This window comes from Apium graveolens, chromosome 2, assembly GCF_009905375.1.
Source record: "Apium graveolens cultivar Ventura chromosome 2, ASM990537v1, whole genome shotgun sequence".
NCBI lineage: Eukaryota > Viridiplantae > Streptophyta > Magnoliopsida > Apiales > Apiaceae > Apium > Apium graveolens.
The window spans coordinates 82,684,650-82,710,148 of record NC_133648.1 but is presented as its reverse complement, the minus strand read 5'-3'; the positions used below and the strand labels follow the sequence as shown (position 1 = coordinate 82,710,148).

General features: G+C 35.5%; 2 protein-coding genes across 5 annotated transcripts; one reads left to right on the top strand and one right to left on the bottom strand.

The window, feature by feature from the left end:
- LOC141707586 (chromatin modification-related protein EAF1 B-like) lies at positions 1-23,498 on the bottom strand. Of its 4 annotated transcripts, none has more exons than XR_012569094.1 (23): positions 23,342-23,498; positions 15,331-15,528; positions 15,165-15,219; positions 14,989-15,086; positions 13,091-14,564; positions 12,891-13,010; positions 12,606-12,743; positions 11,197-11,388; positions 10,950-11,030; positions 9,401-9,458; positions 8,796-9,319; positions 8,618-8,671; positions 6,001-6,058; positions 5,728-5,924; positions 5,570-5,623; positions 5,326-5,406; positions 4,967-5,104; positions 4,761-4,877; positions 3,904-3,995; positions 3,568-3,768; positions 3,102-3,483; positions 474-2,042; positions 1-386 (listed from the first exon to the last, which is right to left on the bottom strand). XR_012569094.1 is itself a non-coding variant. In XM_074510816.1 (23 exons), the coding sequence occupies exons 2-23, from the start codon at positions 15,471-15,473 to the stop codon at positions 591-593; spliced, it is 5,622 nt and encodes a 1,873-aa protein (XP_074366917.1). In that variant the 5' UTR covers positions 15,474-15,528; positions 23,342-23,498; the 3' UTR covers positions 1-590. The 4 variants fall into 4 exon arrangements, 2 of the variants coding, with proteins under 2 accessions (XP_074366917.1, XP_074366916.1); XR_012569095.1 differs by having other exon boundaries at positions 508-2,042; XM_074510816.1 differs by having other exon boundaries at positions 1-2,042; positions 13,091-13,743; positions 13,831-14,564.
- On the top strand, positions 17,395-19,055 carry LOC141705998 (uncharacterized). Its single transcript, XM_074508848.1, has 2 exons — positions 17,395-18,427; positions 18,745-19,055. The coding sequence occupies exon 1, from the start codon at positions 17,492-17,494 to the stop codon at positions 18,374-18,376; it is 885 nt and encodes a 294-aa protein (XP_074364949.1). The 5' UTR covers positions 17,395-17,491; the 3' UTR covers positions 18,377-18,427; positions 18,745-19,055.
- Positions 23,499-25,499: the final 2,001 nt, after the last annotated feature.

Genomic DNA, 25,499 nt, shown 5'->3' with positions numbered 1-25,499 from the left:
TTTTCCACTAAAAGATTTATATTCACAAAAAATTCCTTAAGCTTAAGCTACAACAATGATATTACTAATTCCTAACTACAAAGTGCCATAATATTAATACATGGGGTTGACCTATGGGCGTGTAAAAAGCCCCTCCTATGAGAAGGGAACCCAACTGGGAGAGGGGAGGGAGAGAGGGAAAACTACCCAAAAAAAGGGAATAGGAACCCTGTACATGTACATCTATATTGGTTTCTCTTCCCGCAATTTCAAGGGTAATGGTAATGTACACGATCCCTGAAAATGAACCCTTCCCTATCCTTTCAAACAAGTCTTTTCGGCCTGTTAATATAATAATTACTAACCCCTGTTTATCTCATAATCCTGTCAGCAACTCCGAGCTTCATCTGCACAAAGCCACAAAATCGTCAACTCTGGTTTCCCAAAAACTGTGCAGCCATCATTTCATCTGTTGATATCATAATAGTGCAAACCTAGCTGGACAACTATTTGCAATATGGTGCAGACCTACACATTGTTGCAACAAGCTTGCAGACACGACCATAACAGGACTAGCCGCTCCACTGACTTGCTCAATCTGCCAGAAGACATTAATTTGACAGTTGGGGAGGACTTGTATTGATACCCCCTCCTAGAAGGAGTGGAGACTGTTCTTGGGATTGTTTTTTTAAATACTCATGTTGCGGCGGCTGTTTTGAATCTTCTTGTTTTTTTGATTCCTCCTGTTGCTCCTCCAACAGAGGCGGCAGCGGCGGCGGAGGTTGCAGCTGTAAGGGCTCCTTCGACCAATCTACAGCACCGTCAGGTCCTACTTGGGGTATCATACTCAAAGAGTGAATTTGCTCAATCCCTTGACAGACAGGGGGTGGTGGCTCAATAGTGAGAGGTGGAGTGCCAGCAGAACCCATAGGTGTTCCAGGATTAGACATACTAGAATCAGACACTTGGTCCGATGCCTTTGACTGAGTACCGGAAGAGGAGACAGCTGACATTGCATTAGCCACATCAACAGAGCTGGGGACTGGATCAGTTGAAGCAATTTGAGAGAAACTATTGGTGGGGTGCAGATTGGCTTGAGTTTCTCTAGCTTGAAGTTCGTTTGTATGGTCAGAGTTCACTTCACGATTTGGTTGAAGCGATCTCTGAATCGCTGCCTGAGGTTGATTTAACAACTTAGGGTGCAGCTGCGGCTGCAACTGTAGGCGCTGCTGTTGGTTTGGTAGAACAGCTTGACTAGAAGTAGATGTAGGACCAGCTACTGGTGAAAGATGATTCTGATTGCTATTTTCAGAATGTGTACGAGTTTGTTGGTGCTGCTTTGATGAAGTGGTTTGACCAGAAAACAGCACTTGCTGAGATTGCGGCTGACGAGATATATGGGGTGGACCCGACTGCTTCTGATGCTGCAAATGTGACTGATGGTGCACTTGTGACTGATGCCGCTGTTGAGGATGTTGCCTGCCAGATTGCTGAAGTTGCTGTTGTTGAGATTGCCGCTGTCTCTGCTTGCCCACCTGATTCGTCGACCCACTGCCACCAACTCGTGGGTTCCTCCCAGCAGTATGTGGTGGAATGTGATGTTTTTGCGGATTCTGAGACATTGGACTCATTGAGGATGACGCCGTCAGTGGTGACAGTGATACCTGTGGAGAACTAATTTGTGACTGGGAACTATTTTGTGGAGATGATACTGTTATCTGAGGCTGTCCTGAAACATGCGCCATCAAAGTATTTGATGCTGCAAACTGTTGCTGCTGGTGCTGTTGCAATAAACGCTGCTGCTGGATATGCCTCTCTTTAGCTATACGAATGGCAAAGGCTTGATGCTGAGCATTAGTAAGCACATGGGTTTGCTGATTTGACATCGGATGCAGCTGCTGGTGATGCAGTGGGTATGATGGTACAGAAGGGGCAGTAGTCTGATTAGAGAAAGAGGAACTTAATCCACCATATGGAGCTATCCCCTGGCTGTTTCCCTGTGAAGCCTGCATCTGAAGCTCTGGGATCATCATTTGTCTTTGATGTTCCACATTCTGAGTAGGCTACAATAGTAACAAAAATAATAATGAGAATCTACTGTTTTCCAAGTCAAGATATATAGTCAAGAACATATTTTGAATAGCAACAAATCGACAACATTCAAGTCTTAAGACAACCAGTAAGACATAATTTTTCCAAACCAAAGTCTATGCAAGAGCAATAACTTGCAAACTGTTAAACAATACGAGGACAATTAATAAAACATATTCACAGAGGACAATTTAATGATCAATTGCTGCCATATTTGCCTTTAAGAGCATTGTCCCTGACTAATTCTCGCCAAGTGTGTAATGCCTCGCATCTTTAAATCATGTGACATATAACTCTTTGTTAACACATTAAGATTGCATTCAACGTGTATGACCAAACTCAACCTGAACTATATTATATTTCATCTGCGCCTCAAGCCTTCAAAAGATACTGTCCCTACTAACCTGTAAATGTCCTCCAAATTGTGCAATTAAAAATTCTGTGGCCGCACACTAACCTCACAAGGAGAATTTCAAATGCATTTAAAATCAAGCATGTTATTCTCAACGCCTTGTGCTACTACTTGAGCTACCTTCATCAGTCTAGTAAAATATTCCACTTGAAAATTGCAATTTCTTTGTACCTTAATATTTACAAGCCAAAACTCTCCTTTTAAACCATCTCACCTAATTAAAACTACTTCAGCCCATATGGAAATATTTATTCAAGCTCTTCACTCCTGTGCAATGAATCCTGGTGCAGCAAGCACCAGTTAACTGGGGAAGGGGGTGTAGTGGCAGCCCGTTTAGCCTTACCCTCCCTTACATGTGCAACTTCTCTCTTCTCCAATACCATCACTACTAATTTCGAAGCAAATCCTTTTAGAGGATGTCGGTGCGGGTAAGGGGTATAGTAATAAAATAACAGGAATTTGGGGCAAATAGTATCTATATTTACGTGATAAAGCACCAAACTGATCTACTTGTACATGTCTCAAATTCACAATTCAGATTGTTAAGCTATCAAGTATCACCTTTTACAGCCTTGTGAATTGAAAAGCACTTCAAATTACCATTATTTAGATAACTCACCCGCATCATACGCATAGGATCCTGAGGTCTCATCATAGGATTTCCTTGACCAGCGCCAGGACCGGAGTGAATATTAACAGGGTTTGGCACTGCCATCATGCCAGAGGAAAGCACGCTTCCAGGACCAACCATGGACGGTGAGGCAACGCCTTGAAGTCCTGGTCTTGGCATCTGCATGCTTCTATTCAATCCATGATGAGAGCCCACAGCATTGCCACTAGTTGACATGCGAACACCACGATCATTTCCTGAATGGACCCCAGAAACAGGAATATTGGAATGCTGGAAGTTTCTATCAGACAACATTTGACTGTACTGCTGCAGTCTCTGCTGTTCATCAGTTGATATTGATACAGATCTCGGGATGCCAGGTCTACCATCCCTGAAGCAGAATGCAAGGAACTACTCACAGAATTCAAAATATGATAATTGTAACATAAATTAAAACATGTTAATATAATATTACCTTACAGAAGCATTGATCTGACTAGATGCCGACGAAAAATTACTCCCAGAAACAGGACTCGTGGATGCCACGCCAGAATCAGGAAGCATTGGTGTGACACTACCCTGATTTATATTTGGTAACCCGCTAGCATGAGGGCTTTGATAATTAAGGGAAAGAACATCTGGACTAGAAGCAGTTGCATCGCACAGATCAAGAGGCCTTTGATGAATCAAATTATAGGGAGAGCTTATTAAAATTAATTGTACTGTTATGGAAGAAAAAATGGGTGGAAATGTGGAAAGGTCAACTAACATATAGAGAACACATGATGCAAACAACCAGAAAAAGACTTACGTCAGGATAGACCCTCCATCCAGGTTATTTGGGAAAACTTGAGACAGCGCATATGTATGGGAATTGTGGGGCTGCTGGAGCTGCCTTGGATCCTGGTGATCATTCAAAGAATATTCAAGACAAAACGAATGACATAGTTTAAGAGGAGGTACCCCCTTATTTATTTATTTTTTGTCTTTTTAGTAATGGCCAATTAAAGAAATTAAAACACGCACACCCATGCCTCTGCTGAGACTCAAACCCTCTACTTATGTTAACAAGAAAAGAGGGGCTTACACTAGACTATAATGCTAGGAACTGGTATATATTTATTAATGTAACAAATCTTTCAATAATTATTTCAGATATTTCCACCCTGAATGACCGGCTTCAAAAGAAATATAGGTTCATGATACAAAATGTCTTCCTATCTTTATTTAAAATTACTATCAGGTGCGCAAGTACATCCTCGTATTCCCTTCTGAAAGAAAGATTATACAATTCACCAAGCAATAGCAAAGAAAAAAGATTTATAGGGCAAGAAAATCAAATCTACAAAGAGACATCATGAATTTTTGAACTAAATCAAGTTCAAGAAAATACTTTAGGAAGTATAGCATTACAGCATCAACTATGTAACTTGGCCTTGCATTTTTATTCAACCACGTCCACCAAATAAAAAAAAAAGATATTCAGAACCTTGACGATCAAAATAAATATCCACATGCATAAAATGTATTGTAACTGAAAATTGTCATAGCACAAGTCAAGTAAAACCCTGAAAATTATCACTTCAGTTGAAGTAACAGATTAAACAAAAGCCAAGGGGCATATAAATAATATGATGCAAAAGAATTTCTCTGGAAATGAGTTTTGACCTGTGCCTTTCTATGATGTTGTTTTTTGCCAATTGCAGTTATTTTTTCTAAATGTGATTTAATAGTATCCTCTTCCATTGGCCCCTGCAAACGTTGAAACAACTGTCTCGCACTACCCTGTATAACATGCAGGATCACTAGTTACCTATCAGCATGAAGGTATAATAATTTTAAGATACAGAGAGATTCTTTTAAAAAAATATTGCCTTTGGAATGCCAGGTAAAGTAGACCGGTAAGGTTGAGATGACCCTGAATCATCAGCGCTATCAGCCCCCTCGCCGCCAGGGCTATCCATTAAAACTTTGTGACGTTCCTTGCATTCTTTAGGCTTGCGGAATATGCACTAAATAAAAAAAACATAAAGTTCATTTTCTGACAAAAGTCATATATGATGAACAACGAAGATATGTATGTAGTCCTAGACATAATAAATCAGCAAAATAAACCATCTATGTGTGTCAAACTCTCAACACCAAATATACAATTAAATTTAAGCATGGAATTTAACTTGCACCCGGGATATTGGAAACATGATACACAAAACTCATAAAAACACATGTCTACCTTGAATTTCAAAGTGCTGTTAAGAGCATCACTGATTAGATCCCAGTTTGGACCCATATCATGGACGAGAACAACAAGAGCCTATATAAATCACAGAAAATAGTATTATCACGTGGTCATTAATTGATGCATAAGCTTGGACGATCAAACTTTTGGAAGAAAAAAAGAGTAGATCTCAGCAACATACCAAAGTTGAAAAGTTGTACTAGTAGAAATAATCATAATAGTAATAATAATAATAAACCTGGTCCTCAAACAGTGACCATGAAGTTCCTGAACCTGGCTGCCCAGAAGCCGTCTGCAACATTTTTATTTTTCTTTAATAAAAAAACACCAACATATATAGTTGATTGATAGGAAGAGTAACAAATTGTAAGTTGCATGACAAACTTTAGAAATTACCTTCAGTCCTTTTGTTTTCCTGCCCCGATCCCGACTGCCAAGCATTTTGATAAACTTACTTGGGTTGGGCATGTTACTCATTTGGGAAGCCGCAGGGGAAGAGTTTGAGCAATTCACAGGAGCAACATTGTCAGCTGAATTATCCAGTGACTGCTTAATTAACTTTGGTTTTTTCCCAATATGATGACCATATAAACCTTCATAAAAACATGGAGGTGTTAAGATAGAGATAAATCACAAAGTGAAGCATCATTAAGTGTAAAAAAGATGTACCACTGCTTCCATTTGATTCAAACTGATTATTCTCCAATCTCCTTTTACAATTATCCCTCTGCATCACGATGGAAAAATAATTTTTGTTGATTAATGAAAATTATAAAATAATAAATCGGCCGAATGCTAGTGCAGCTTATTGTCACTTATGGAGCAAAGAAAGAACGGTTTGAGCAGCATCATTGTATTTGTACAACATCCTAAGCCAGTTCATAGGTAACTGCCAGATAAATTCAAAGGTTAATTTGAAGGGATTTTGTCCCCTCAAGTAAAACAAGTTTGCACTTCAAACATAAATACATAGCTATTTTTACATAACTAACTTGTATATGTCGGTGTATGAAGCTAATACAAGCTGATGAGTATATGTGCTGAATAAATTTATGGTACAGCAGTCCAGGCTAAGGTTATGGACATATAGTGCCCCAGTTTTGCAAAGTCCAACTAGATGTGCCACTAGACAATTTGGGATTGCATTGACGTTTTTTCTTTATCTGCTTCAGGTTTCAGTTTGACGCAATATTTCAAATGGGATTTGGTTTTTTGGGAGACAAACCCGATTCAAAAAAAATTCAAAGCAAGGTTGGACTAAATATCCAGAATAAATATTAAATTATGTTGTACAGAGGTTATTTATTACAGATCACAAAAGAACTTTGTATAGCTAGCATATACTAAAGAACTATAATATCTACTGTCTGAAACTTAAAAACGAATAATTAATGGCTCGGCAAAGGATTTAATCTGATAATCAAGCAAACTTCCAACTATCATATACAGATTACAGAATTTACTGATTCAATACATGTTAAAGTGTTCCCAGCTATTCCTCTACATCATCACCTACTCGCCTCTACCCAATTTGGTTTTTAATCTTTTCGTGATATTTATAACATCCCGTCTTCCCACTTTATTACCATTGCAAAAACTTTTACTGCAAGATGTGTGACGATGATAGTTTATACACAGTTAAAAACATTGACTGCACATAATAGATTGGATAAAATAGCACGATGTATGGGATGCGATAGAATGAAAACACCGGATACAAAAAAAGATACAAAAGGATTGCATAAAAAGAAAATTTGATTGGCCAGAGATGAGATAAGGGTGACAGATTTGAAAATGGGATTTATGTAGATTAACACAAGGTTGGTATCTACAGTCACCGTCTCACTAACCGAACCAGAATGTCTATCAGAAAGACGAAAAAAGCTTCAGCTTGAGCAGCTAGTTTTTGCCTTCCCCGCCCGTCACACCCTGAGAATTGGTTTCGCCCGACCTAAAAAGATGTACGCTCAAATCACAACCTTAGTCCCGGTCTAATGCTAGAGGTTAACAATAATTCTCGCACTATACAACTTAGTAGGGATCCCCAACTTCCGAAGTGATAAAAATCTCATAATCATATTATTGCTGCCGCCTGCCAGTAAAACTCCAAGAAAAAATGTGATTGGGGAAACCATCACATATAACCCAAACCAATGGCACATTTTCACAGCAACTCGGCAAACTTGAAATCTTATTAACAGAACACATTTTCAGACCCACCAACAACTACAACCATACAAGGGATACGAACAACAAAAATGATAAACAGCATTATTCAACCAATGACAATACACAAGATGGAGACAACATTATATTGAGATCGATCACTTAGATTTCCGCCATCACTCATGTTTTTATTTTCCTGGACAGGTTTGCCATTTGGTATTTGGATGTTATTCTATGCTCAATTTTGACTAATATTCTCCTGCTTTTGATTTAAATAATGAATTTAATGTGCTTTGTTCTGTTATATATTAAATCTTGTAAACATATGTATATGAATGACTTGTTGACTTTTTACAACTAGCAGGGCAGCTTGTCAACTGTCTTCTCGATGGTACAGGGGCTTCGAGGTTCAACTTGGGGCCATGACAAGCATGATAAAAGACTTCTAAAGGTCATCTGTCCAAATTGATAAGAACAACCAAGAACAGAAGCATCATACTGGAGAGAGTTGAGTTGGATATACATACAAAGAAGGCTAGACTAAATTATCACGATTGCTGCATAACGAGGTAAGCATATATACTACAGCTGGAGCAATCACCTTGAAGATTTCATAATGCATAACATTAGCATTTCTTTCTTTATACCAAGTGCAGAAGCATCATATTAGAAAAAATGAGTTGGATAGATATACAGGGAGGCTAGACTAAAATATCCCAGAATGAACCAAGAATATATGCCATGCTGGAGCAGCCACCTAGAAGATTTCATAATGCATGGCATCAGCATTTCTTTCTTTATACCAGCTCTGCATTTCTTTCTAGGCAGCAAATATTTCTTAGTACCAGAATTGCTCCCTTCTCTTATATCTTGGATTACATTTTAATTTTGCAAATCTTACTCTTTTACCATCCATGTATACATTATAATGGAATACGCATCAATCTCACATTCTTATACACCTTTTTACAAGTAAAAATATTGAACCTATTAAGTACATTTATCCACTAGTCATTTCATAATATTACTTACTTCAAGTAGTTCGGAAGAAGTAATAGCACCAGTAAATTTAACATTCCATGTAGAGTGCACAATACATATTGAATAAACAGAAATTTACCTGTTCATTTGGAAAATTGGAATCAGACCTCCAATTGTGCTCATATGTTGAACCCTGAAACAAACATGATCCCCTAAATTAAAAGAAACGGACACACAGACTAAAAAGAAATTCATTATGCTAACATATAGAAGGGGGATGATGTCTTCCCCGTTAATTGTTTAGAACTGAAGTATACCAAATTTTTTGCCTTCTTTTTCTTCTTGGGTTTATGTGATGCTTCGGAGGAGGCAAATTGCGGTTGCCTATCAAAGTTACGTACGGACTCAACCTCCGTATTATTGAGGACATGTGATCCACCTTGCAAAATATTCTGATCATCCTGAAAAGAGTTTGTATCACCACTAGAAGCATCTGTCTTGCTTGGTGCCTGAAGACAGCCGTGAGCTCCTACATTGAAAGGACTTAAAACTCTCTGCCGCGAAGCAGTTCGCAAACGCTTAGTTGGGATTGAAGCATTAAGAGTGTCAGAGGCCCTCTTTCCAATTAAAGAAGTTAGATGATTTCCAGCTTTTTCATTAGATTGCAAAAATTGTGAATCAGATTCCATTTCATATGATCTAGCTGCAAATCCCTTTATCAGATGTTTCTTTTTTTTCTTTGCCAGTTTAGATGGCAGGCTGTTTACAAAGGCTCCAGGCAAATAATATGTGTTTGTTTCTCCTTCATCCTCTTCCACTGTGTTCTCTCGAGAACCATACTCTATAAAAGTTACTGACTTGTTAATGATACATAATGAACTGAAAAGCAATTATAATCAAATTGCAATTAGGTACCCATTACCTGCAAAGGCATCATAACCAGATGTCTCCACTTCTTCTTGCATGCAAATGCCAGTTCTCTAAGGACGTCGACCATCACAAAACGATAAATGTGATCAATATATTGAAGAAAGCCATGAAACTAAGCTGAACAGAATAAGTTAAAAAGAACATAACAATTACTTATGAGACCCTGAACAAAATGAATCAAAACTTGATAGAGCATATACAAGTACACTAGCAATATTTTGTAAACAGTGGCAATTTGTTTCCAAAACATTCCTTCCAGAGTCCAGGTCTTTATCTTACATTCAAAATATCACTTTACTGGAAGGAAAAGCATGAAGCTAACAGTGAGGCAGTCAACTGACATAAAAAACAGTATCCAAATTTTACATTCACGAGGTTACTTTACTTGAAAGAAAAACATGAAGCTAACAGTGGACATGCAGTCAACTAGACATAAAAAACAGAAAGAGTACAAGTCCTTCAGAAGGGACAACCAACAATATACACTAATACTACAAACTAGAAACTACTACGGCTTGCACACCCCTGGCGTCAATGTCCATTTTAAGCCAGATTAACACACATACACACACACATGTGTAAAGTGTAAACAAATACCTAAATTGACTATGCCCGGAATCAGGTGACAAGAAGATAGAAGCATGCAGTATGACTATTAAATAACAAACAATTGAGAAAGTTGATAAATCTTCCACTTAATTCTAGTTATCAGACTTGCTCAGTATGAGGAATCACTAGATGATTTAGTATAGAAACAGTACTTGTGTAAGATTGAGATGATGATCAGAGAGTACAGAGAAGGCTGTAGTGATACATGAACAAAAACTAAATAAATAGAAAGGAGATGAGCGATAGATTGAAGAAGTGATTCAAAAGAGAGAAAACGATAGCAGCGCTAGGAAAATATCAAATATTTAACTAAATATGAAACAGATACAAGTTCATTTTTTATGGTCTAAACACTCGAACCATTGACAAGGTTTAACTTGTTTATTTGAAACAAACTGAGACATTGACTCTTCTAGACCTACTGCTAGAAAAGTATTAGTAAGCGTCCTGACACTAACCTTCTCTACATTGCATTTGACATACCTCAAAATACTACTACACAAGAAACACAGCAGCCAGCTCTGCAACTTATCAACATTCCATAAGTTCAGTTATTTATTTCTTAAATATAAGTGAAGATAATCACATCCTAATATGAGGATACAACAATATCAATCCCGTTAAATTGTTCTACCACAATTACAAAAAGAAGTTGCTAAACCAAGCCTATCTATATGGACAATGACAGAGGTAACACATATATACTTCTATCATCAAGCTAGCATTAATTGACATATAATTCGTTTTCATAAACAGCCAAACAGCATATAGTTATTACCAAAAAACTAGGGCTGAACTGCACAATGATAGGGACTTCTCATTTCTTTCATACTTTCTTATCTATGCATGTAATTACAGGAAGCACAAGGAGACGAAACTATCATAACTTTCCACTTCACCAATAAAATGCATTAGTTGGGAGCAATATTTACCTCCAATTGCAAAAAGTGGTATTCAATACATTTCTTGTAGTTTTGCATTGCACCGGCAGGGACTGAATAGAAGAGGATCTCCTGAATAAAATGAAGATACAGATATTTACAAGAAACAAATTTAAAAAATAACTTCAGCACTTGGTTCCTATAATAGGGGAGATCCTTTGTAGTGCCTAGCCTACGCTGCAATGATCATATTGACGATTACAATTGACATAAAAATTAATTTACTGGTGGCGCATACTTCTGTTAAGTGATCCTTCCATGAGATGTCCAAAACACCAAAATTGGATATGATCGTAGGAGTCGCAGCCACTTCAGATTGGACATATTGAACAGTGGAGCTATTATATTGTAGAAATCTTAAAGCATATCCCTGAACTGCATGTCCAAAATCTTTACCAGGCTTTTGGAACTCCTGCTCTTTGCTTATTTCCTGCCACACCCACCATAAGTAGCAAGACTGTAATTAGCAGTTCCACATATATCCTTAATTACCCCATAATTTCCTTCAAAAATTATAATGTCATTGTTGAAGCTTAACACTCTGGTACTGACTCAGAGAAGCAATGTTTAAGACAGCAGCCAAGCATGCACGAAAAGACACGCTCAAAAATCTCAACGAATTCCACAAATAGACGAAAAATATTCCACATTACCAAGCCAGACCACTGCTAGATGTTAGGTAAATCATTTCTATAACTTTCATAGTAGTTCAATTGCAAATCCAAGTGCAATGGTTGAAAATTTCTGATATGGTGGTATTAAAAATATGCAGATACTCTTATTTATATTTAGAAACTTAATAAGTAACAACACATCAGCAAATAACATATATGAAGGCCTTTTAGGCAGCTATTACAACCTGGTGATTGACACTTACGCTGTTTAGAACCATTTACAAAACCCTGGCTAGGGTTCCTAAGTCTTTTACAGGTTAATTTGGTTTTTTCTTAGGTCATGCCTATACAGCTTTAGCAAAAACCTGGAAAGCTCATATAATTAATTCATTAAATCTTATGATTTTCTTCTCTCTCTTCTTAATTAAGATTCCTTTTTTTCCATCACATAATTAAGACAAAATGCATCCATAGTACCTAGAGTGTCCGTGTGCTGCCTACTAAATATTATACACTTATTTGTAAGAAGCATAATGAATCTCAAGTATTAATCAACTCTTATGTCTCTCAATTTCTACATAACATTTCGGATGTTAGTTTGATATGAAGATATTGCAACAAAAGGATTAACGTATCCCATCGGCCACTTCTTCGTATAAAGCTTGTTTGATTTGAACTGCAGCGAAAACCTACTCGAAGCGATCATAAAATCACCTCAAAAAACTTAAAATAAAATTTAACTGAGGAACATGAAACCTGCAAACCCTAATATGAACCAATTCACATGTGATCCTCCATGGTCTACATTACATTCTAGTCTACAAAACAATTTGTGACTAATGTTGCAGCTTCTTCATGTAAAAGGAAGAACCCAAAATTGAGATATATAATAGATGTTACTGATATTGCAAAAGTATTAAGAAAAGGAACAGAACCTGTAATACTAACAAAACAGATAATTTTTTAATCAACAACATGAATGTAATATTTATACTAAAGAACCAACACGTGGCTAAGTGATATCTAGAACTACCTCTATCAAACACCAGAAGTCCATAACAGTTTTTGCCAAGCTGCGTGCAACTCGTTTTTGTTCTTTAAATTTTAATTGAGCAGCGGATGCAGCTTGACGTCCAACTTGACCAGCAACACTTGTCTTCCAAAGTCGCTCCTAAAAAGAACAAAAAAGGAAAAAAAAACAAGATGAGAACTGAAAACTAAGAAAGTAATTTAAAGTCCAACTGGAGAAGCCTTCTGAATATGTAAAGAAAAGTACGAGATACAAACAAGAAACCAATTCTTTAAAGTTGCGTCAGACCTGTACAAAATCATTTGCCAACCATGCCATCTCCTCGAGGACAAAATCCCAATGAGATTTTCGGCGGTTCTCCAGGCGTAACATATGAACAGATAACTCAGCAATTCTCTTACGCTTAGCCTGATAACAAATTCAAACGGAGAATTTTAGTCAAGGCGCTTAAGATAGTAACGGAAATGTACCAGGGTCAATGTCATAACCTCTATGACACGGGCTTCTTCAAGAATAGAATCTTCATGCGCCTTTGTTTCCAATTTCAAGTCCTGAGAACAAGTTTGTCTTTCGGGGAAAACAGTGGAACTTCTAGCAGAAAACACAGCATCAGGAATATCTGGAACGGATGTATCTACGGAACAATTAAGTCCACCTTTACGGGTATCTTCAATTCCATTGGGGTGATTAGAATCCAAATTGCTGGGCTTTCTCTCGTTTTCTAAAAAAGTGTTTTCCAATTGTTCCTTCCCCTCGATCACAACAAGATCTTTAGCCTTACTTTCTGAAGTAAATACATTTTCATTCAATGCTTCCTCGTATCTGAACAAATAACCATTTCCTTGGCTGTTGCAGATACTGTTGTTGGCATTAGTGACATCATATATATTATCGACTTTATTCTCATCTTTATCCTCAGCTGACTTGGTACTTTTCATGTTCGCTGGCTCCCCAGATTCCACAGCATCTTCTTTCGTATACCCATTTGAACCAATACTTTTTAGGTTGGTAAAATTTTCACTATCAACAATCCCATTTACCGCAACACCAGCTCCGGAGCCAGATCTTTCCAAATCCACACCCTTAGTGTCAAATACTGCATTCTTATTACCAACTTCAGTTAATGGATCTTTTCTACCACCTATATTCCCATCAAATCCATTGGTTAGACTACAAGTATCTTGAACTTCAATATTGCTTATAGCAAGAGATGGGTCACATTCCTCACCTCCTATAGGGACTTGTTCACTTCCTGCTTGAGATTCAGGTCTCGAAAGAACCAATTCGCTTGTATTTCTCTGAGAGTCAGATTCTAGAATTTGATTGTGTTGGCTGTCTTGCATAATTATGAAAGCACTAGGATCTGTCTGGGCATTAGAAGGAACTCCCTCGGTTTCGGAAATAGTTAATTCTACAGCATTCCCACCATCCAATTCCATATCTAATTGGAACTTAGATGGTTCTTCCATAGGAACTATACTACAATTTGGACTTGTTGAATTCATATTAGAATTTGAAGAAATCATATGGTCTTCCTTCTGGTTGTCTGCATCAACTGCCAAACCTTTTACCATCCTTGGAACATGATGTGAATGCAAAGCGGTATTACCGCTCGAAGACAGAAATATATCCGTGGAATTTGATCGAACTCCGTCACGGTTTGGACGTGATCTGTTCCTTCGCTTGTATGCTTTCTTTGGGAGCCCAAATGCAGTAGAATCACCTGATTCTTTGGCATGTTGACCTCCAACCAACTGTGAAGACTGTTCAGAAGGACCAGCAGTACTCCTACTGGATCGTAACAAACTCCTTTCGCCTTTAGGAATGCCATTCTCCTTGACAAATAGCATAAGATTATCAGCACTATTAGGTTCATTTGCTGTAGGAGCTCCTGGCCTTCCACTACTTTCATCAGAATCCCCTGGAGGTGAAGCAGCCAATGCAAAACTACCATTTGCTTCACTGCAATAACAGCATATTACATTATAAATCAAAGTACAAGTATCACCAAATAAGGCAAGGGCTACATGCTAAAATAGATGATTCTTATTATGATATTACTTTTGTTACATCATCCATCTTAATTTATCTGGCCAAATTTTAAAGGAACAAGGTAATAAATTGCCAAATCGAACATGAAACAATTTATTTCACTGATTTAACCATGCAACAGATTAAGAGTATGCTAACCAAAAATTACTGGGAAATTGTTAATTAGACATAACATCTATAACTATATATAAACCCACTTTCTACTCATGTTAAGTGGATTGAAAATGACTAAAGCAGTGATGTCCATGTTTTTATCATGTTTTGCCTTACAAAATAGGGAACAAGAATAACTGGTTATCATATTTCTTCAAAGTGTCATAACTGAGGAAAATACCCGATAACAAACTGATCAGGATGTTGATCTGTCAACGAAGTAGACTGAACACTAAGCGAAGCGGTACTCCCGGGTCTAAAGTCCAGAGGATTACCACCCTGCAAATATGATGAAATTACTCATAGCAAACTAATACTTCTGGAAAGATATTAGTGGAACTAATCTTCAATGCTTACTTGCTCAAGAAACTCCAACTGTCTTCTTGCTTGCTCGTAACAAACATAATGCTGACTGTTAAGAGTAACAACAGCTATTTTATATCACAGTGTGAAGTCGGAGCTTCCACATCTTATAACTAAATAGCATATTTCATTTCATAACAAAAGTAAAGGGCCATAATACCTTAGTTCTACTTTTGTATCCTCAATGACTGTTTGATGTTGAGAAAGGTCATTACTAACACCACCTTTGTGGTTTAGAACTCCTCCCATAGAATCAATAGACACATTGACTGAAACAGGAAGTTCTGGACTATATTCATGCATGCCTCACGACTCCTTAAAGTATTCTGTTCCCATCGTTTTAAACTTAATATGGTTCCTAAAACAAAATTTTGACGATTGTTCAAGAAAATTAAGAAGAGTACAACACAAATATAGTGCAAAAGAGGAGAGACATCTGAAATAGTAAAAAAATCACTGTTTTTTAAGTTTTCTTGAAAGGGAAAACAAACCATTGCATATATTAGATTTAAAGGTTCCAGAGTAGAACCCCTCTAAAGTGATATCCTTGGGACTGGGAATAATTATCACTTTAGGGAGGTTATCACATAAGGGAGATTTACATGTTTTTCAACTTAAACTAGAATTATTTTTTACACACTAATATATACAATGTACATACTTACTTTTAATTCTGGAAAACATACCAAAAGTACTTTAATACTTTTACACCAAAAAATCACTTATGAATTCAATAATATTATTTCTTTCTATGAACATCTTCAAAAATAGGAAGATTACAACGACCAATTAAAGATAATTAAAATCATGAACAGATTAGAAGTTACTCCCTCTATCCCTTCCATTTGTTTACACTTTTTTTTTTGGGATGTCCCTTCCAATTCTTTACATTTCAAAATTTTCCAAAAATAGTAAAGTTTTTATAATATAAAAAGTAACCACATCCACTACTTATCTCCACTATAACCATTTTATACATAAAATATTAATCGGTCCCACTATTTTACTCACTTTTTTAACTTTACTTCACTAGTTTATCATTTTCCTTAACCTCCGTGCCCAACCAAAATGTAAAAAAATGGGAGGGACGGAGGGAGTATTAGACTAGAATTTTTTTCCTACATTAATATCAAAAATTATTTTTCATACATGTAGAGTATACAAAAATGTGCTCTAATCCAGATATCACTTTATACAAAAGTCAGGAGCAGTATTTAACACTACAATTTTCTGAAAAAAAAATATTTTTTATCACGATAGAGGGGTTATTAAATTCTAATACCGGTCCCGACTTGGGCCCGAATTTTTTTTTATCAATTTAGAGAGGACCCACTTTAGAGGGTATTAATTTAAAGGGGTTCTACTGTAACAGATAGAAGGCGGTTCTTAACCTTCACGAAAACATACAGACTTACACTGAGTTCAGAAGATTTCAATATTAAGGTTTTGCTAGCTTAAATATAAAAATATGTAACAAATAAGGAACACATGATCTCATATACATGTATATCCGGAGACAGGTTTTTCGATTTGAGTAAAAGATTTTAGTTGTCGCACAACTTTTATATATAGAAGCACCGAAGTGGAAGGTCCACCGTCCACATTAACAAGCTAGGAAATAAGTAAAGACATTGAAATGAAAGGCCATGCAATAAATAATAGAGATAAGAAACAAAAAATTTCGGTAGATGTTAAATAACACTTGAGTGAGGATCCTATTTCTGTGACTGTTGCCACTAAAGGCTAATGGACACACTTCGACTGCACAAGCAGTCTACTGCTTAAATGTTTAAGATTCAGGTGCCATTGACGAAAAACATTTAGTCGATAGCATTATTCTAAAACAGTAAAACACATAACAGAAACACTTGGTAACAGATATAATATTTGGTACTAAATTTCTCATTATCATTTTCCATACTTTTGTGTGTTGTGGGGAATTTATAACATAATAAACCTATATATGTGGGGAATATAGACTGAGATATTTATTAGTTACTTTGTGTAAATGTTGGAGAACTAGAAATAAATCAGTAATTGATATTACTAATATGTTAGTGGGAACAAATCAATTAGTTTCCTGAAATCCTGGGATTCATTTCTTGTGTGTTAAGAATAGAATATCTTGTAGTAATTAGCAGATTTGTATAGAGAGTGTTGTATTCCTGTACCAAGCCTATATAAAGGCTCTTTTACTATCAGATTAATACATCAGACCTATTATTCTGATCTACATGGTATCAGAGCAACCCTAAACAGCCACCTACAACCCTGTTTTTTTTCCTACCCTGTAGTTAAATTTCATCTTCTTCCCTTAAGCCATGTCTGATGAATCATCTGAAATTGTTCAAACTATCACAAAAACCAACACTCATCAACCCCATGTTGAGTCCTACCCTGTTCAAATCACTTCTATCCGATTAAATGGAGACAACTTTGTACGCTGGTCACAGTCGGTTCGGATGTACATCAGGGGGAGAGGCAAAATTGGGTATTTGACTGGAGAAACAAAAAAACCAGCATCTACAGATCTGACTTATTCAACCTGGGATGCTGAAAATTCAATGGTGATGACTTGGCTTGTAAATTCAATGGATGAAGATATTAGTTCTAACTACATGTGCTACTCCACGGCAAAAGACCTTTGGGATAATGTGACTGAGATGTACTCTGACTTGAAGAATCAATCCCAAATTTATGAATTAACTTTGAAGCTTGGTGAACTTCGACAAAGGGAAGATACCGTAACCAGGAAAACCGTGGAAGCATATCGTATTTACAAATTCCTTGCAGGTCTTAATGTTGAATTTGAGGAGGTTAGAGCTCGGATCATTGGCCGGACTCCTCTTCCCTCAATCAGTGAAGTGTTTGCAGAGGTACGAAGGGAAGAAAGTCGTCGTCATGTAATGCTTGGAAAAAATATTATTTCACAAGCTGAAAATTCTGCCCTTGCTAGTGTTGATATTACAGCTCACAAGGCTGTTGTACATAAAAAAAGGACTGAAGAAAAGCCACGAATTTGGTGTGATTTCTGCAACAAACCACGCCACACTCGTGAAACCTGCTGGAAAATTCATGGAAAACCACCAAACTGGAAAAGTAGTAAATCTGGTGACCAAAATAACCGCTTTCCAACAGCAAATGAAGCAGAGACAAGTCCCTTTAACAAGGAGCAGATTAGTCATCTTCTTATCTTAAACTGCTGAAATCATCCAATTCTTCGTCTGGTATTCCTAGTGTTTCTGTGGCACAAACAGGTAATATTCCCGATGCTTTTTCTAGTCATTTAGTTTCCACTCCATGGATTATTGATTCAGGAGCTTCTGATCATATGACTAGTTCATCAAATTTATTTCATTCTTATTCCCCGTGTTCTGGTTCTAGTAAAATTAGGATTGCCGATGGTAGTTTCACACCTATTGCAGGAAAAGGTCTTATAAAATTGACTCAAAGTATAGATCTTAAATCTGTACTCCATGTTCCTAAACTAGCCTGCAATCTTCTCTCTGTTAGTTCACTCACGAAAGAATCTAATTGTCGTGTTGTTTTCAATGATTCTTATTGTGAAATTCAGGACAGGAACTCTGGGAAGATGATTGGCAGTGATAAGTTGATTGATGGACTCTACTATTTTGATGATTACTTCAAAAATAAACATGCTCAGGGCCTAAGTACTGTTAGTTCAATTTCTGTTCATGATAAAATAATGCTTTGGCACTTAAGGCTAGGACATCCTAGTTTTATATATCTTAAACACTTGTTACCGGATTTATTTAAAGGTTTTGATATTTCATCTTTATATTGTGAGAGTTGCTGCATTTCTAAAAGTCATCGCAATCCTTATCATTCAAAACCATATAAACCTTCAGAACCATTTTTTTTAGTTCATAGTGATGTTTGGGGACCTTCTAGAGTTGCTAGTTTAACTCGGAAAAAATGGTTGTGACATTTATTGATGATCACACTCGTTTGTGTTGGGTTTACTTGATGAATGAAAAATCTGATGTTGCAAAATTATTTCAAGATTTTCACAAAATGATCGAAACTCAGTTTCGAAGAAAAATTGGTATTCTTCACACTGATAATGGAACTGAATATTTTAATAATTTCTTGGGTGATTTTTTGAAAGAAAAAGGAATAATACATCAGTCTGCCTGTGTTGACACACCACAGCAAAACGGAATTGCCGAAAGAAAAAATAGGCATTTACTTGAAGTTGCACGTTCTTTGATGTACTCTATGCATGTACCGAAGTATCTTTGGGGGATGCTATTCTTACAGCTACCTATTTAATTAATCGAATGCCTACACGTGTACTCAAGTATAGCACACCTCTTGATTGTTTCAAAAAGGAATTTCCACTCTCACACATGTATTCTGATTTGCCCTTAAAAAATTTTGGATGCATTGTTTTTGTTCATATTCCTAATAATCATCAATCCAAGCTTGATCCTAGGGCTGAAAAATGTATTTTCATAGGGTATGCTTCTAATAAAAAAGGTTATAAATGCTATAACCCTCAAACTAGAAAGATTCATGTAAGTATGGATGTTTCTTTCTATGAGAAGCAACCTTACTTTCAAAATTCATTTCAGGGGGAGAGTGGGTTGAAAGAGCAAGATAATTTTTTGAATGTTTCTCCTAATTCAGTACCCAACTTAATCGTTTCCACTCAAGAAGAGTCATCTGTTTTTAAAAATCAGGAACAAAGTGGTACAAAAAATATGTATGACGGGGAAAATACTAGAACTATAGTGCCAAATACTATTTCATCTGAAACAGGGGGAGAAACACTACGCCCTAATCCTGAGCTTCTGGTTTATACTCGAAGAAAGTCACAAAATCAAGGGCAACCAACTTTACTTAGCACTGATCAATCTCAACCTCGGGGAACTGGACCTCCAATTATCACAATCACACGTAATTCTCATTCTCCATGTGCTCCAGTGTTACCTAATAACCATGAAACATCTGATCTTGATATTCCTATAGCCATTAGAAAAGGAACTCGTGCATGCACTAAATATCCCTTGGCTAAATATGTTTCAGATTCGAAACTTTCTTCTAACCACAAAGCATATACTTCAAAAATCTCAAACTTGTTTATTCCAAGAAATATTCAGGAAGCTCTTGATGTTCCTAATTGGAAATCAACTGTGATGGAAGAGATGAATGCTCTTAGGAAAAGTGGTACATGGGACACTGTTAGTTTGCCTAAAGGTAAGAAATCAGTTGGGTGCAGATGGATTTTTACCGTAAAATGCAAGGCTGATGGTAGCATAGAAAGGTATAAGGCGAGAGTAGTGGTCCGAGGGTTTACTCAAACACATGGAATTGACTATCAGGAGACGTTCGCTCCTGTAGCTAAGGTAAAATTCTATTAGAGTTCTGTTGTCTTTGGCTGCAAATTTTGATTGGCCGCTACATCAACTAGATGTAAAAAATGCGTTTCTAAATGGAGAGTTAGAGGAAGTGGTATACATGAAATTACCACCAGGGTTTGAGAAAGAAATGGGTTTAAACAATGTATGTAGATTAAGAAAATCTATATACGGTCTCAAACAATCTCCTCGTGTTTGGTTCGGAAGGTTTGGAAAAACAGTAAAGAGTTGTGGTTATACACAAAGCCAAGCTGATCATACTATGTTTTATAAACACGGAAAAGAAGGTAAGATAGCAATTTTAATTGTGTATGTCGATGACATAATTTTAACAGGAAATGACAGCGAAGAATTAAACAAACTTAAAGTTAAATTGGCCGCTGAATTTGAGGTTAAAGATTTAGGCATGCTTAAATACTTCCTGGGAATGGAGTTTGCAAGGTCCAAAGAAGGTATATTTGTGAACCAAAGTAAATATGTTCTTGATTTGCTTAATGAGACGGGAATGACAGGTTGTGCTCCAGCAGACTCCCCTCTTGAACCCAACCTGAAGTTACTACCCTCCAAAGAGGAAGAAATTCTAGATAAAGGACGGTATCAAAGATTGGTTGGGAAATTAATCTACTTGTCTCATACTCGTCTAGATATAGCTTTTGCCGTGAGTTTAGTCAGTCAGTTTATGCACGCTCCTGGACAAACACACTTTGATGTTGTTCATAGAATCCTCATATACTTAAAAGGATCACCAGGTAAAGGCTTATTGTTTCGGAAACATGGTCATTTACATGTGGAAGCTTATACTGACGCGGACTGGGCTGGAAGTTTAGTAGATAGACGTTCTACATCAGGTTACTGTACGTTTGTTGGAGGAAATCTTGTTACTTGGCGTAGTAAAAAACAAAATGTAGTAGCAAGGAGTAGTGCAGAGGCTGAATTCAGATCAGTTGCTCATGGTGTGTGTGAAGTTTTATGGATTAAAATGTTGCTTGAAGAGTTGAGAGTTGTTCATCCACTGCCTATAAAGTTGTACTGTGATAATAAAGCAGCAGTATCCATTGCTCACAAACCAGTACTTCATGACAAAACGAAGCATGTAGAAGTGGATAAGCATTTTATCAAGGAAAAAATTGAATCTGGACTCATATGCATGCCATACATCAGCACTACTGAACAAGTAGCTGACATAAGGGCTTCCTACAAGACAATTTAACAAACTTATAAGCAAGCTGGGTATGAAGGACATCTTTCATCCAGCTTGAGGGGGAGTGTTGGAGAACTAGAAATAAATCAGTAATTGATATTACTGATATGTTAGTGGGAACAAATCAATTAGTTTCCTGAAATCCTGGGATTCATTTCTTGTGTGTTAAGAATAGAATGTCTTGTAGTAATTAGCAGATTTGTATAGAGAGTGTTGTATTCCTGTACCAAGCCTATATAAAGGCTCTTTTACTATCAGATTAATACATCAGACCTATTATTCTGATCTACAGTAAATTATTTATATTCATTTTTACACACCTTAAACCTCAAATTCTGTTTTTGAATACCACAAAAGAATTGGCTCACGTGGTACATAATGCAGGTAGGAGCTTCGGGAAATTGGTGTCACACCTGATGTTAAAATTTTAAAGTGTTGAATTTTGGTGTCTTGCCTACCAATTGCAACTTCCTCGGATAGAAATGCTTAACATAAGTTAAGCTTTACATGTTCTTGATCCATTTCACAGTCAAAATAGTCGCCTCAACCAATGAAACTTTTACAAATAATATACTTCAACTTCATAGCATAGAGTCTAGAGGATAGAAAAATAATGGGGATCAGTCGGATCATATTATATATACATATATATATAGAGAGAGAGAGGGAGAGAGAAAGAGATATTTATTAGACTCATTTAGTACATTGGATTGCTTTACATTAACCAGGATCCAGATCATTTGGGGGTTTTTCAGTAGCCCATAAGGGTTATTTTATCAATATGTCCTATATTGTCCCGGTGGTTGTTCGCTTCTGTGCCTTTGCTCAGCTCAATCAGTACCCTTTTTTTGACAGGACTGTTCAATCAGTACTTCAATTCTATCTAGAACATACTTTTGGTTCACTGATCACCTTGATCCCAACTCTATATATGTACTTTCACCCCAAAATGTGTAAAATAATCAACTTCAACACAACTCTTAAAATTACACCAAGTTACCAAATTTAGCGTAACTTTCAAAGTTTTTGTTAAATCATAGCATTACTTTTGTATTCATTAACTGAAACAAATTCATTCCTTATATGTCTCAGTAACATTGTTAATTTTCCATTTTTAAAAATAAAATAACATTTCAAGTACAAGAAATATTCACTAAATCTAGTGCGGATGACGTCAAATACCATTACCTTTACACTACTTCTGCGTAAAAATGACGTGAAAACAGTGTAAAATGCTCTTAATGCTCTTACACTTGGACGAATTATATAAAAAACGTGTAGTATATAGTAATCGAGCTGAGAGGATAATTCTTAAGATCACTGTTTACTAATACTCTCAGCTACTGTTCATACAAGCCCTAATTATACACAACAATCCACTGCCCATAATGAACGTAATAGAAACCCTAATTCCACAATCCAGAAACCCTAACTTAAGCCTCCTAATTAAACCCGACCCGCATACAAAACCTAATTTCCCTAATTCAAATATTTGAAACCCTAGACCCGACCCGAATGACAAAAAAACCCGCAAATATTAATCTTTACAGCAGAAGATTAAATAATTTAAAGGAAAAAAGAAGAGACACCTGCTTAATCGCCGGAATTGCTAGTTCTGTGCCGACGTTGTGTAATTCCGATCTTCTTACCGACACATGAGCTGTTGTTGCTGCTGCATTTCTGTCTGTTCGCTTAAATATAAAAGAGGGGGTAACATAAAAACCTTATTTTCCCGTTTGTTTTGATTTATGTTCCTGATTTTGGAAACTTGCCAACTTGTTTCCACACTACAATTTCTCAAAAAAACTAAATAAATAATTGTTATAATCTTTTTTTATCTGAGAATTATTATAATTTTAATTTAAATAAGATAAAACTTAAATAATAAATTTTTCGTTTAATAAAGTAAATTTAGTTATTGGCAAAACAGTTTTCTCTTAATCAAATTTTTTGTATAACCTCTTGTCAAAATATATACAATATTTGTATCACCTTGTTATTTTGAAAATTAATCATCACTAACCAAATTTCTTTTCTAGAAAATGTCAAGAAAGAAAATAATGAAAATGTTGAAAATTCATTAATAATTGTAATAGTAAATACATAAATGAATAATATATTATATATATAGTAACATTATAGAGAAGACCCGCTTAAAAAGGTAACAAGAAAATTTAAGATTTAAAATGAGCTTCGAAATATATTTTAGTTTATTTTAAGATAATCATATTTTAAAATATTCATTAACATTACATTAGTCATTACATAATTTTTAAAATCAAAATTTGAATCAATATATATGAGATTAAAAACTTATTCTTAAAATTAATGAGATTAAAGTAGATTCTAATATTTTTCTCATGATTCACTTAAAATTTTTAAACAAATTGTTATTTCTAATTAACTTTATGGGAACAGTATGAATATAAAAAAACAATTACATCTTTATTCAATTTTTAAAATTAATTTTTTTTTTAAATGTTTTCTTCTTCGGCTTTTAAGAGGGTTTTTTATTGAACGCTAGTCTATATATATAATATATTATAACTTACATTTAAAGAAATATACAATGTAGGTAACAATTTTAGATTTTTTTAAAAAAAAATTGTTTATGTAAATAGCTCTCATTGTTTATGTAAATAGCTCTTATGAGAGGCTAATGTGTTTTCACACGGAGACCGAACGAATACGATAATTCTAATTTTTTGATAAATGATTTAGGAAATACGCAAATTTTAAAGATAAATTAAAGAACAATAATTATATATTATTAATATTAATTAATAAAAAAATGATATAATAAATAATTGATATTAATAAAGTTAAAATATTTACGTATTAATTTGTATATATTATATTATTAAATGATTCAAAATTTAGATAGTTAAAATCTTAAAATGTCACGTGCAGAGACTATAGAAAGGTGGTATTTTTGAATAGTAATGATGTATGTGGATGATTTGGTACCGTTTTGTAATATTTTTTTTCTTGAGTTATTAATTATTTTGTTATTTTATAATTTGAATTGCAAAAATAAATTTGGAAAGTTTTTGTTTCCTTACAAAAAGATAAGAAAGAAGCTGAGTACGATTAAAAATCAAGTTGGATAATAATTCATAGAGTCGGTAAATATATCAGATACATGATTTAACTTTTTTTAACTAAATTATATTTGTTTAAATTTTATTTTGGAATGTGTTAACATACTTTTTAGAAAGGTGTTAACCGACCGAGCAAAAGAAACCATGTTTCGCTTATAATAGTATAGTATAGATATAATTTGAATATTGTGCAATTTTTATTGAAAGTCCACTAACAAAAGGGATCCACTTTGATCAGATAATCAATTTAACTATTATTTAGATGAATTATCTTGGAGGATTTTTATAACCTTGCAGGTTTAAATTTTGTTTAAAACTTTTAATCAATAATATCTTTAGTAAAATCTGAGATCTTTTACTTTGTCCTGTTGTGATTTCAGGTGCTAAGATGCTTCAGAGATTAGCATATCTATATTTAGAGTAAAAATAAAAGCATAATTTTTTTAATTATTTACTCGTTCATCAAACTTATATCATAATTTCTTTGGCGTTTGTTTTATCTTATAATAGGAAGTAAGGGTGAATAAAAACCTGATCAACCCGTAAATTCGACCCAATCCACTTTTTTTTAATGACAAACTTGAGCCATTTGATATAGAAGCATTAATGGGTTCATTTTTAAACCTGAATATGTTGGGTCAGGGTT